A 13926-nucleotide genomic window follows, 5' to 3' on the forward strand; every position below is an offset into this window, starting at 1 on the left:
AGGGCTATCCGGTGCTGAGGTATTTTTGCAGGCATTTTGTGGGTGATCCGGCAAAACAACAGCAGTTTTTGGCGCCAAAAGCACCAGAAGTGAGCAATTGTGTGTCATCTATGGACTTGCAAGTGATGCTTTTTCGAAAGGTACTAGTTCTTCTCTAGCTCGATCGTGGGCCTGGGGCTGCGTTTGAATTGCCCCCCATTGCCCTTTTAGTCCCAGCTGGGGATGGAGATAAGCTGCAGAAAGAGGAGATTGACACATCCAACATCTGACAGCGTTTCACTGATAAGGCCCTTCAGAAACCATATAAAAAGCCCACTTTCGCCCTCTTTCCTTTCTTTTGTTTCTCTCCAACTCTTTAGCACTCTCTCTATATCTCTTACATTCTTCTGTTGCTCTCACAATGTCTATGATCAGAACTTTACAACACTCTAATGATATCATCACTATCTTGTATGTCTCGGTTCCTTGTTATTCTCGGTTATGTCATATCACCTTGCAAGCTGACTAACTTACTAACTTACTAATTTACTAACTCTCTATAAAGCCATTCTACCCAAAATTTGAAATCAATTCAATTGTTGAAAACTCTAAGAAAATACCAATTTGCTCATCCTAATGCTCAAAGGTCTTACAATAAAAAGATCTTTTTCGGTTTGTTTACCAGGAAAATCTCGAATGATGACCATGAAAAGACAAGATATGATTTGGATATCAAATCCGATTTCATTCCAACTTTTGATCAATTAACTTCGATCTATAACACAATTCAAATTAATACAATGTGCAAAAAAACTTTTATAACCTCATTCCCTTTTTTAATCAAAGATCATCCTCACTTGAGTAACATCAAAATTAACGATATTAATGATAAAAATATTTATAAAATTAAAGTCTCTGATATTGTTTTGCCAAAGAGAAACGAATACAACTATTTAATATCAAACAACTCCTTTGATGACTTGGTTAAACAAAATTATTTCAATCCTCCTTTGGTTGTCGATTGGACAAACAATTTAATTTGCTCAAACAAAGAAGACTTTAAATCAAAAATCTTAAATCATTATCAAAATCACTATTTAGATGATGAACTTGTTAAACTCGCAGACTAATGATCAGTCTTCTCAAATCTATTTTTAAAAACATTTCAGCAAACCAATTTATTGTTTTGCTATAAACTTCCTATAACTATAATTATTTATATTATATTCTCTTATTAACTATTCTGACAATATTCTTTAATTTTCTTACTTCATCTTAACTTATCCTCTTTTTTTTCTTTTATATACATATAATTTTTTTTATTAAAATCGTTATATAATTATAAACTAAATTATAAAGGTCAAAACCTTGATAAATAAATAAATAAATAAATACACACATATAAAATTAACTAATAAATATTAAATATAGCTAAAAAATAATTAAATATATTAATCGTAAGATAGAATAGGACAAAATAGAATAGAATAGGACACATATAAAAATAAATAGAATAGAATAGGACACATATAAAAATAAATAAAACAAAAAGCAAAAACAAAAATCGAATATTTTATTGAAATGAACTTCTTAGCATCAGTATTGATATTAATATTAATACTTTCTTAGATTTAATGCACCTTCTTTATACAACCTTTCAATATCCCCTTTAAACTCTTTCTTGCAACTAAATCTTTTAATCTTTAACGTAGGTGTTAAACAATCATTATCAATTGTCATTGGCGAAACCTTGAAATAACAATTTTTAATCTTTTCAAATCCAAACAATCCACTTGGCGAAATCAATTGATTCATCTCCAATATTAAAAATCTTCTTAACGACAAATCATTATTTTTTAATTTTTTACCCAATAAAGTTTCTAATGACTTATTAAACCCTTCATTATTAAACCCTTCAATGTTCTCATCATAAGCCTCTTTCAATACATCTTGAATTAAAACTCTTTGAATTTCTTCCTCAACATTAACGTTTTTATTTTTATGCTTTTTACCACTATTTAACAATCCTCTCGTTTCACTATCAGAATTCTCTGATGATGAACTTGAGGATGTCTTATCAAAATATTCCTTTTTATCTTTAAATAGCTTGGCCAATTGATGAACTGATGTAATACCTACAATACCAACTAGATATGATTGGTATGAATCACCATAAATGAAAATATGGTCAATTAAGTTAGCACAATAGGTCGAATAAGAATTTTCCACCTTTTCAACAGCAATATATTCACCTTGACTTAATTTAAAGAAATTTTTGACTCTATCAATGATAATAATTTTATTTCCATGTTTTTCGTCGATTTTGGCAATATCACCAGTTTTAAACCATTTTTTTCCTGGAACTAGTTCATCTTCTTCAAAGGACTCGGCAGTCTTTTTGTCATCTTTATAATAGTGATTTGAGATTTGAGGACCAGAGACTAAAATTTCACCAGATTTATTCAAGTCCCAAGTGTAATTTAGTTCAGGGACATCTTTTAATTTCAATTCAGCGGTAACACCAACTGGACCACAGTTATCGGGCTTGATATCTAAAGAGTCACTAATAGCAATAGCAGCAAAAGTTTCAGTTGAACCATAACCAATGAAAAATCTACAAGCTAAAGCTGCTCTGAGATATTTAATTGATTTTTCATTCAATGGAGCAGAACCACTAATTAAAAAATTTAAATCTTTAAAACCAATTTTAGATTTGATTTTATTGATGAAAAATTTATTAAGTAATTGATTCAACCAAGCGGATTCGGAAACATGATAATTGAATAACAATCTTTGTTTAAAGCCGACAATGTATCTAATTAAATAACCTTTAAAGCCAGGAATTGATTTTAAATTTTGTTTCAAACCCGATTCAATTCTATTATATAATCTTGGAACGGCACATAAATGAGTTGAATTGCCCATGATTTTAATATCGTCAATATAAGTTTGAACTTTTCCTGGGATATGAGGAAAAGCTAAAGCAGCACCCGCTGAAATTTCATAAACAACTTTATATCTTTCAAGCACATGAGCTAGAGGCAAGAAACATAGAGAATGTGCATTTTTGGGGACGTCAACATGACAATATAAGAAGGAAACAGCAGTCATAAAATTAGCATGAGTTAATTCAACACCCTTGGGAGTACCAGTTGTACCAGAAGTGAATGAGATAGTAAATAAATCATTTGCATTAGGGGGGACGTTTGGATGAGGATTAGATTCACCAATTGATAGAATTTCATTGAAGGAACATAAAGAGACATTTAAAGATTTGGTTAGTTGAAATAGGTTTTGATCAGTTTCAGGGTCTAAATCATCGATTGAAATCATCAATTTCAAATTGATTTTCAAAGTTTGTTTAATATCTTTGAAATCATCTTTAAATTGGTCATAATTTGATACCAATTCACAAATTTTGAGTATTTTGTCCTTTGTTAGAATAATGATAGGAGATTGAGTTAAAGATAAGATATAAAACGAAGATTTTGGACCTAAAGTGTCATACAAAGTTGTATTTGGAATTGAGTAAGCATGGCACATTAAATCAGTTATAATCCACTCTGGACAATTTGAAGCAAAAATTGATAAGACAAATTTATTACCGTCGTGAGAGTTATCATTTGATAGTAATTCAGGAAACTTTTGCTCAATTATTGACAATATCCCAGAACCCAAATGGTCCCTTTGGTGCTGGACAGTTTCGAAATCGTCATAAGTGTAAAAATCATCAAACTCATTTGTAGATGGATGGAAAATTCTTCTACCTAAAAAGGGACTCTTTGCGGAAGATTTAGCGGTAAATTGAAAAATATCATAGACAGTCGTAAGATCAGGATGCATAGTCGTAATCAAGCCATGCTTAGCAGAAATGTTTCTGAAAACTGGAGAATAACCAGTTTTTTTAGAGTTTTCGACATGATAAGATCTGTTGATTTGTTTTGTTGGAAGAGGAAATGACTGAAGAGCTTCTTCAATTGAGGTGTGCTCAGTGATGATATCAGGATAGCACACAGGATAGATGTTCTCTGAGGAAGCCATGATGATGAGGAAGATTGAATTGGAGCAAAAAAACAAGAGAAGAAAGGTGGTAAAAAAAGGATATATATAGGGTTGTTGGAACTGGAAAATGGCCAGAGAATCAGAAGAATAGTACCCAACAAGTTTAGGTTGAAAGTAAAAACACTAATCAATGGGCAGACGAGAGACAGTTGAGGCTAGTTAGAGATAACTAGAGTGTTGAACAGCGCAAATGTGCTAACAAAAGTGGATGATTATATCTTCTTGAGAATATCCTCTTAGGGAGCTCTGAGAGTCCTCAGCTTCCGCCCAGCAAATCACAAGCCAAAATAACAGTTTGCCACCGGAAGCTGCGCACCACCGCGATGGAACAATAGGGCTACAGCCCAGGGCTCTATATCGCTCCTAGCAGCATGCAGACGCATTACATGCAGGGTGACATCTGTATCCGCAGCACTGGCTCCGGCTGATGTTCCCCAGATTTTGGCAACGCTGGCGACGTTGACGACGTTGGCAATGCTGGTAATGCTAGCAGAGAAACAAGTCGAGCTTCATGTCCTTTCTCACTCTGCTCCAGCGCACCTCATCCGGAGGCCTGTTGGCTTTCTTTCGTCTCCAGATCTCCTTCAACAAGCCAATGAGCTTTTCCACACCAGAGTTGCTGGCAGCTATATAGTCCCCTGGACTGTCAATGCTGTGGATTCGAAGTGCTTTCAACTTGTTCAAAAACCTAAGGTACTTTGTCTGGGCCCAAGCATTGTTGATTTCAGAACCAATGATTAAAACAGCCCATAAATTCCCCATCAAGCAGTTGTTTTTGGAGTAAATACATGCCTCCACCTCATCAAAATAATCCAAACAGTCTTTCACCATCAAATTGATTGACTCTTGATTATGTTCATCACTGTAAAACTCTCTCAAAAAAAAAATGTAAATTGACGTGTAAAAAATATATGACAAAAAAAACAGTAGATTTTTCTTTTCCGATTCAATTATGTAATTGAAGTTTTTATGAGTTAGTTTCTTTTTAAATTTAAACTTATTCTTATAAGTTTTGTTATCATTACATATATTATTGGTATTCCTCTTCCTGCCATCGCCGAATTTGTAGCCTTTAAAACTGTTCAAGTTGTTATTGTAGTTAGCATTATTATTAATTTTTTTAATATTTTTGCTGTCTTTATGCAAAATTAGAAAATAAATCAAATCATATTCATCATATAATTGGGTTTCCATTTCAAAAACTTTTAATCTAACGTTGAAATTTAATAGTTTAATGCTCGTATAATTTAATGAAGTTAAAATTAAATTTTTAAAAATTTTAAATGATTTTTCGGTGATGGAATAATTTAATAAAGGAAAAACATCATTAACATCATTAACATCGCTAAAATTTCCGTGTTTTATTTCAGAACCTTTATCATTATAATTGTTGCATTCACTGTCCATCGACTTATTTAAATTATCAAGTATTTTATCGTTACTATAAGTGATTCTATTATTTAAATAATCATTATACTGTTTATTACTGTCAAGCACATTAGACTGATCACAATAGTTTGAAACAAGACTCTTATTTTTCTTAGCATTGAAAAATTTAGTACTATCATCATTATTAGTAATGAAAAGTGAGGAATCGTCCTTATCATCATTGTCGTTATTATCATCATCATTATTATCATCATTATTATCATCATCATTATTATCATCATCATTATTATCATCATTATTATCATCATTATTATCATCATTATTATCGTCATCAAAAGAATCATAATCCAATAAATCTAAGAATATTTGATGTTCATCATCATCATTTTCATTTTCATTTTCATCGTCGTTATCAATAAATAAATGCTTGTCAATTGATAGTCCAATAAAGATTAGATATCTTAACAAGTTGTCTAAATAACTTAACTGATTAAATTTTTGTGAACCACTTGTATCATTAGTTCTAATAAAATTACCAGAACTGTCATAATTGTCATAGTTGATTAAACTCAATAGTTTTAAACCCAAATTTAAAAGAAATTTCCAATCATAATTCATTGTTGAATTTGTTTCTAAAGTATCAACTAAGGAAACACTTGAATAATCGTTCAAATTATCACCAACGCTTGAATCAAAAGTTTTTATAAATGATTGATTAAGATTCGGAGAAATTAGAATATCAACAATTAAAAAATTGATTAAAGAGAAAAAAATGGTTAATAAATCAATAATTGGAATTGAATTATTGTGGTTTTGATTTTGGTTTTGATTTTGATTATTATTATTATTATTATTATTATTATTATTATTATTATTATTATCGTTATTTGTGGTGATGTTATTATTGATGTAATCTATTATATAGTTGATTGCCAACAATTTGTTATTGTGAGAATTTATCAAATAATCTTGATAATTTTTTTTATTATTTTTATGATAATTAAAAACAGAAAGAAATAAGTAAGAAGATGAAGACAAGGAGTTGTAAAGTAGAATTTTATTACTGGGATTATTATTATTATTATTATTATTAATTGATAATAAATTTTTAAGAATTAATTTATATAAATTAACATTAGCTGATATTGGATTGAAGTAAGCAGATATATTGTCATAATAATAGTCAACTAGCTTTTCAATATGAATATTACTTTTTTTTTTAGTAGAGATATTGTTTTGATCAGTTACAGAGGAATAATTGATATAAAAATCATTAGTATCAATATTGTTAATATTGTTAATATTGTTAATTTTGTTAATAGTACCAATTGTATTATTATGGTTATGGTTATGTTTATGATTATTATTATTATTATTATTATTATTATTATTATTGTTATTGTTATTGTTATTTAAAAGGAAAACGGAAAAGGAAGAATTGGTAAATTGATTATTATGATTTAAATTTTTCAAATCATTTTTATTAAGATTGTCAATTTTGAGTAAAATATTATCAATTCTTTTATCTTCGAGTATCAAATTTGAATTGTTATACAATTTGAATCTTCTTAGGTTATCGCTATTTTTATGATTCCAGCACAATCGAATTGTATAACCCTCACATTTCAAGCCATGGTTTAAGCAAATCTTACAAAAGGGTTTGTTTTCGTCGCATTTAATACCTCTTTCTCTACAAGTCCAGCAACCAGAAAATGTTTTTGTTTTCTTTTTCTTGAATACAGGCCGATTGTTAAGATTTTTAGATATAAAGAGAGATGATGGATAACAGGCGTCAGAGGAGAATGAAGCACAGGCAGGAGAAGCAGGAACAAAAGGCGAGTTGGAATTGGAATTGGAATTTGAGGACGAGCTTGATTGAGAGTTTGATCGAGAAGTGGATCGCAAGGTTGGTCGAGAAGTAGATCGAGAGGACAGTGTCTGTGTGGGCTTTATTACTTTACTGTGATGGTCTTGATTAGAGAAAATAAAGATATCTTTTTTTTGGCCAGACATCCTCTGAATCTTCCAAAGGTTGCAGTGGGACGATAAATCGAGCCAAGTTAACGAATAATTCAAATGGGACGAAAGTTTAATGCAAAACAAAAGCAATATAGCAAAGCATTCTGCAACCAACAGAGAGAAAAACAATAAGCTGCCCTTTATTCACCTCTCCAGCATCAACAGCATTCAGCCTACCAGATGTTCAGCTCCATCAGTTCTATCAGCTCTCATCCACAAGGCGATGGGCCTTATCGCGCTCTCCTCCCTCCGCCTAGGTTCGCCTGTTCGGGCACGTCCTTCCAGGCACGTGCACAGTTGGATAGGAATCTATTCCGACCACGCACCGGCTACTTCGGCGCCGCGTTTCGATACAAACACGCAGTGCTCCGAACACGACCTTACGGTACTCTGGCAGTAAGCACGAGATGCAGCCTTCGGTCACGATGAAAACAGGCTGCATTGGCAAAAGCCCTAGGGTTTGTTGAGAGCGGGTAATATCCAGAGATGGTGCTACACAAAACCTTGCTTTAAAAAAATTACACTTTCTTTCATTTTGCACCTAAGGTGTCTTTTCCATATTCTTTGTATCAGCTATTGAAATGTAAGTGAAAGGATCGATCGTAACACAAATAACCCAAGGAATTACAGTCTACAATGATGATATGAGTCTGAAGACTCTATATTTAATATAAACCCAGCTCTTTGAAATTTTGTTATATGAAACGAATCTATGTTTATCTGATTGTTTTAAAAATTAATTCCTGCTTTTATTTCATCAAGTCCTATTTTTTGTACATTGGTTTTTGATTTTACTAACATTAAGCATTTATCTCTTTATATCATTAGATTTAGTAGTTTTATATTTCTTCCAAACTAGAATAAACATTACATATCCCTTATAACAATTTCAACGGAACAACAGAATGCACCCAAATAAATTGTAGGATCTAGATTTCTAGGTTTTTTTTATTCTTTTTCAGTATTCAAAAATCGATCATCGATCAACCAAATAAAATTTATCTTTATTTTAATTTCATCTTCAAATGACTCGTAGATCCACACTGGTGATGAATAGATAACTGGTGTTGTAAGAAACTATCTGCTTTGATCCATTTCACAAGAGAAAGCATTCGAATTACTTGATCCAGTCCAATGCTTTAATGTATTTTCCTATAAAACCATTCCAACAATACCATTTATTCCCTCTTACAACTGCCAACAGTTTTCAATACTTTGAATACTTTGAATATTTTCAATAGTTTTTAAGTTCTTCCTCACCACAGATCCTGAGCTGGATTCAGACCTCTGGGGTCTGGTGTTCACCCAGACCCCAACCCCAAAGCCTTCCCAAAAAGCTACCATCAAATTTACTTTTCTAGTAAGAATATACCTGGAGCTGATATTTGATATTCTTTCTAATATTCTTTGTAATATTCTTTTCAATATTCTTGGAAGATCACCAATGGGGAACGAATTAGACAACCAGGAAGATTTCTTGAAAGAATTTCTTATTCCTTCAGCTCAATTGCCATGGCAATTACTTGATCTCACTCAAACTGACCTCAAAGATTCAAACAAAAACTCTCAACTATTCAACTCTCTTTTAACTCTCCCAAAATCTATTTCGAAAACCACTCTAACTTTTAAAAGAAAAGGATTTGAATGCACCATCTCCGATTCTGCTGAAGTGTTAGATTTATCTACTTTAAATAATAACGATGCCACTACTTCTGCATCGCTATCTAGAAATTATACTTCCAAAAACGATTCAGTTTTAGGTCAATCAAGTTTTTTACCTTTTAAACCTGGTGGAATTAATACTGAATCAATAAAAAATAATACTTCATCAATGCATAGAGACGAATTTAACTTGTTTGATATCCCCCAAGGCTTGTCTAGAGGTTTATTTATAAAAAATACTTCAACCTCAAAGGACTACTTGAATTTTCAAAAATTCGAAGATTCAAATGATACATTTGAAGATTCAGACAATAAACTTGATCAAATTAACCAAATTAACCAAATCGATGAAAATATAAACCAACCCGACTCTCAATCCAATAATGATTCTAAAAACAACGTCTCTAAAAATTCCATCTTTAAAAATGATACTCTAAATGAAATCGATGAATTATTGCCCTTTAAAGTATCCTTCAATTCCAACAACAATGATTCTAATAAACCAAAATCAAAACATAGAAAATATGCCCACGTAATTGATATTAACCATAAAATTGATAACTTTGAAGAACTTGTCCCAGACATGGCTAGAACTTGGCCCTTCACTCTTGATGTTTTCCAAAAAGAAGCCATTTACCATTTAGAACAAAATGATTCAGTCTTTGTTGCTGCTCATACCTCTGCTGGAAAAACTGTTGTTGCTGAATACGCAATTGCTATGGCTCATAGAAACATGACAAAGACAATTTATACTTCTCCCATTAAAGCACTCTCAAATCAAAAATTCAGAGATTTTAAGGAAACCTTTCCAGACATTGAAATCGGCTTGATTACAGGTGATGTCCAAATTAACCCTCATGCTGATTGTTTAATTATGACTACTGAAGTTTTAAGAAGTATGTTATATAGAGGTGCTGATTTGATTAGAGATGTTGAATTTGTCATATTCGATGAAGTTCATTATGTCAATGACATTGATCGTGGTGTTGTTTGGGAGGAAGTCATTATTATGCTTCCTGATCATGTCAAGTTTATTTTATTATCTGCCACTGTTCCTAACACTTTGGAATTTGCAGAATGGATTGGTCGAACTAAACAAAAAGATATTTACGTTATTTCAACAACAAAACGTCCAATTCCTTTAGAAATATCAATCTGGGCAAAAAATAAGCTTTTTACAATAATAGATGCTGAACGAAATTTTTTGGATCTAAATTTTAAAAAACATAAGGAGGAATTTGAAAAACCCTCTCGCCAATTTCTTACAAATAATAGAGGCAGAAAAAATACTAATGCAAATCAAAGAGGTTCTTTAGCTGGAAACAGAGGTTCTTTAGACAGAAACAGAGGTTCTTCTGGTGGAAATAGAGGTAGAATGGTCAAACAAACACAATCTTTCAAATCATCTTATGATGGTCCAAATAAAAGCACTTGGCCAAAGTTAGTTCAATATCTAAAATCTAATGGCTTGTTACCAGGTGTTATTTTTGTATTTAGTAAAAAAAGATGTGAAGAATATGCTGATTTTCTAACTGGCGTTGATTTTTGTACTGCAAAAGAAAAATCACAGATAAGAATATTTATTGATAGAGCCGTTTCTAGATTGAAAAAAGATGATAAAGATTTACCTCAAATTCTAAAAGTAAGAGAAATGCTAAGCAGAGGAATCGGTGTTCATCATGGTGGTTTATTGCCAATTGTAAAGGAAATAATTGAAATTTTATTCTCAAAAACATTAGTTAAGGTTTTGTTTGCTACAGAGACGTTTGCAATGGGTTTAAATTTGCCCACCAGAACAGTTGTTTTTGACAAATTAAGAAAGCATGATGGAAAAAATTTTAGGAATCTTTTGCCTGGTGAATTTACTCAGATGTCTGGAAGAGCTGGTCGAAGAGGATTGGATCCAATTGGAACAGTAATAGTAATGGCATACAACAATCCATTGGAATCTTTATCATTTAAAGAAGTCACACTAGGTCTTGCAACAAAATTGACTTCTCAATTCCGTTTGACCTATATTATGATTTTAAATTTATTGAGGATTGAAGCATTAAAAGTAGAAGAAATGATCAAACATTCATTTAGTGAAAATCTAAACCGTTCTTTGTTGCCTGAACATGAAAAATTGACAGAAAATTTGCAAAATAAATTGAAAGATTTAGAATTTGAGTTATCCAAAGAAAACTTTGAATTTTCTTCCTTCACAGAAAAAGACATTGAAGAACTTTGTTTATTATTTAAAAGATACAATCAGATTCAAGTTGAGATTATTTCTGAGGCATTTAAAGGAAATTTAACAAAGCATTTTAAAACAGGGAAACTTTTGGTTTTCATAGACAATAATGGCTATACAAGACCTGGCTTAATTTTGAAAATTGATCTTCATTTACAAAAATTTATTATTCTATCCCCCACTATAAATATTAAGGAAGCAGAGAAACTGAAAGATGTTCCATTTAGCAATATACCTTATATAACATCAATTAGTGGTTTTACCAAACTATTGTTTCCAACTTGGCATTTTGAAAAAGGACTTGAACAAACTGAAATTTCATTTGGCCAAATTAACATAATTTTTGATGATTCACTAGATATTTCATTTCAAAAATTACTTAATAATGACTCTTCCGAAACAGAAAAATTTAGGTCTCAGTTTAATAAATTATTAAGGTTTTCACATTCATGGAAAGATCTAGTGTGGAACAAAACCACTTTAGAATTGAATGATTTGATGAAGCAACAGTTCGATGTATCAAAGCAAATCGCTAATAATCAAAATTTTTCTAATGCAATTCAATCTGAATATTTCCTAAGAAAGTATAAGATTATTAATAAAAAAATCGAGACAAATGAAGAGATCCAAAGATTGCAGTATTTAGTTTCAGACCAAAATTTAAAGTTGTTGCCTGATTACCAACAAAGATTGTTGGTGTTAAAAAAATTGGAATTTGTAGATAAAAATTTAAATGTTTTATTAAAAGGAAGGATTGCTTGCGAGATTAGCTCAGGATGGGAGCTATTTATTACCGAGTTGATTGTAGACAATTTTCTTGGTGAGTTTGAGCCTGAAGAGATTGTTGCCTTGTTGACATGTTTTGTATATGAGGGTCGTACCAAAGATGAGGAAGAACCATTAATTACTGCCAGATTAGAAAAAGGTAAACAAAAGATAAAGAAGATATCCGAGGTTATCCTAGCAACTTATCAACAATTTCAAGTTCCCTTGACTAGAGACGAAGAAGAATTTATGGATTCTAAGAGATTCGCGTTATGCAATGTTGTTTATGAATGGGCAAGAGGCATGAGTTTTAAGAAGATAATGGAAATTAGTCCTGAGGCAGAAGGTACAATTGTGCGTGTGATAACAAGATTGGATGAGGTCTGTAGAGAAGTTAAAAATGCTGCTCTAATTGTTGGGGATTCTAGGTTGCACTCCAGTATGACTGATGCTCAAGATAAAATCAAAAGGGATATTGTTTTTTGCGCCAGTTTATACTTATAGCTGGTTTATTTTGATTACGATTGTTATCATGTTTACCAAATATAGTAAAATATTTATTTGAACTCAGTTCACTGATTTTGGCGATTTTTTGCAGCATGCCATTTTCTGAGAAGCATAGAAATAAACCAAAGGGAAATTTACTGCAAACTTAAAATTATTCATAAAAAAATTAGGATAGTTTGAAGAAAACAATTAAACAATATCAATTTATATGTAAACAAAATAAAACTTATGAATATTTAAAAATGTAAAAGACTTAAAACAAGATAAAGTAAAATAAAGTAAGGTAAGATAAAATAAAATAAGATAAAATAAAATAAAATAAAATGAAATAAAATAAAACATCATTACTTGACAACCACTAAGAGATAGGATAGCCTGTAGCAAAATAATCAGATTTTGGAGAGGTTTGAGAATGGTTACCATTACTAACACCATTACTGGTAATATTTTCAGCGTTATTATCAGTATCATCTGTATTATTATCACTGTGGTTATCCGTAACAATATCACTAATATCATCAGTATTTTCGTCAGTATAACTAGCAATATTATTAATAGTATTAATACTAGAATTATTTCCGTTAGATTCAACAGATTCTTCTATACCACTGAAACTCCAATTGCTTTCTGCAGTCATATTGGTGAATATACGTGTTTTCAGAGAAGAGTTACCACCATTCCTAAATGTAGACAGCGAACCCAGGGTTTCAATCCTTTTTTCAAGAGCTTCAAACCTAGCTTTTAATTCAATCAAATTGGAAGACAACTTGGAAACAACTTCAGAATTCTCAAGCAAATCTTTGTTCAACAACTCATTATTGTGCATGCAAGAAAAAAGTCTTCCTTTCAAATACTTAATTTCTTCATCTCTTACAGTTAACGAATATTTCATCTCATTAAGCTGCTCAACTTTTTGATTCAAAAGAATAGTAGTATTTTCAAAATTGGACAACTTCTTTTTGTATTGAGAAATCTTGGTTCTGCTCAAATTCTTGATATGATTCAATTCCGAAATCTGGCGTTGCAAATCTGCTATAGCCATCTTGTACTCAGAAGCGTTAGTAATGTCAACCTTAGTGCTAGTCAATTCAGTGATCTTCTTGTTCAATGAGGCAATCTTGTTTTCGTAGTTGATGGTGATTTTCTGGATCTCACTCTTGTCTTTGATACTGACGTTCTTGGTCAAGATGTCAATCTTCTTGGTCAATTCGGTGATTCTAGATTCATAAGTGCTGATTGTCTTATTGTACTCGGAAGTCTTAGTAATGTCAACCTTAGTGCTGGTCAATTCAGTGATCTTCTTGTTCAAT

The 13926-nt window shown here is 31.4% G+C and overlaps 5 protein-coding genes across 5 annotated transcripts; 2 read left to right on the forward strand and 3 right to left on the reverse strand.

The window, feature by feature from the left end:
• The first annotated feature begins 372 nt into the window (after window positions 1-372).
• ASCRUDRAFT_74581 (uncharacterized protein) lies at window positions 373-1374 on the forward strand. Its single transcript, XM_020192744.1, has 2 exons — window positions 373-450; window positions 545-1374. Exons 1-2 carry the CDS (start codon window positions 401-403, stop codon window positions 1107-1109), a joined length of 615 nt encoding a protein of 204 aa, XP_020049522.1. The 5' UTR covers window positions 373-400; the 3' UTR covers window positions 1110-1374.
• A 219-nt stretch (window positions 1375-1593) lies between these two features.
• ASCRUDRAFT_31701 (acetyl-CoA synthetase-like protein) lies at window positions 1594-4020 on the reverse strand (the record flags this gene model as incomplete). Its single annotated transcript, XM_020190293.1, has 2 exons — window positions 1594-1914; window positions 2104-4020. 2 exons carry the CDS (start codon window positions 4018-4020, stop codon window positions 1594-1596), a joined length of 2238 nt encoding a protein of 745 aa, XP_020049523.1.
• A 218-nt stretch (window positions 4021-4238) lies between these two features.
• On the reverse strand, window positions 4239-7536 carry ASCRUDRAFT_127956 (Zn(II)2Cys6 transcription factor). Its single transcript, XM_020188982.1, has one exon. The coding sequence runs from the start codon at window positions 7441-7443 to the stop codon at window positions 4528-4530; it is 2916 nt and encodes a 971-aa protein (XP_020049524.1). The 5' UTR covers window positions 7444-7536; the 3' UTR covers window positions 4239-4527.
• A 1357-nt stretch (window positions 7537-8893) lies between these two features.
• SKI2 (SKI complex RNA helicase subunit SKI2) lies at window positions 8894-12613 on the forward strand (the record flags this gene model as incomplete). Its single annotated transcript, XM_020190320.1, has 1 exon — window positions 8894-12613. The coding sequence occupies one exon, from the start codon at window positions 8894-8896 to the stop codon at window positions 12611-12613; it is 3720 nt and encodes a 1239-aa protein (XP_020049525.1).
• A 361-nt stretch (window positions 12614-12974) lies between these two features.
• ASCRUDRAFT_6773 (uncharacterized protein) lies at window positions 12975-13913 on the reverse strand (the record flags this gene model as incomplete). The annotated part of the gene is made up of 1 exon (XM_020191423.1): window positions 12975-13913. A coding segment is annotated over one exon (939 nt), but the record flags the coding sequence as incomplete, so codon positions are not given.
• Between the last annotated feature and the right edge of the window lie 13 nt (window positions 13914-13926).

Source organism: Ascoidea rubescens, assembly GCF_001661345.1.
Source record: "Ascoidea rubescens DSM 1968 unplaced genomic scaffold ASCRUscaffold_2, whole genome shotgun sequence".
Lineage (NCBI taxonomy): Eukaryota > Fungi > Ascomycota > Saccharomycetes > Ascoideales > Ascoideaceae > Ascoidea > Ascoidea rubescens.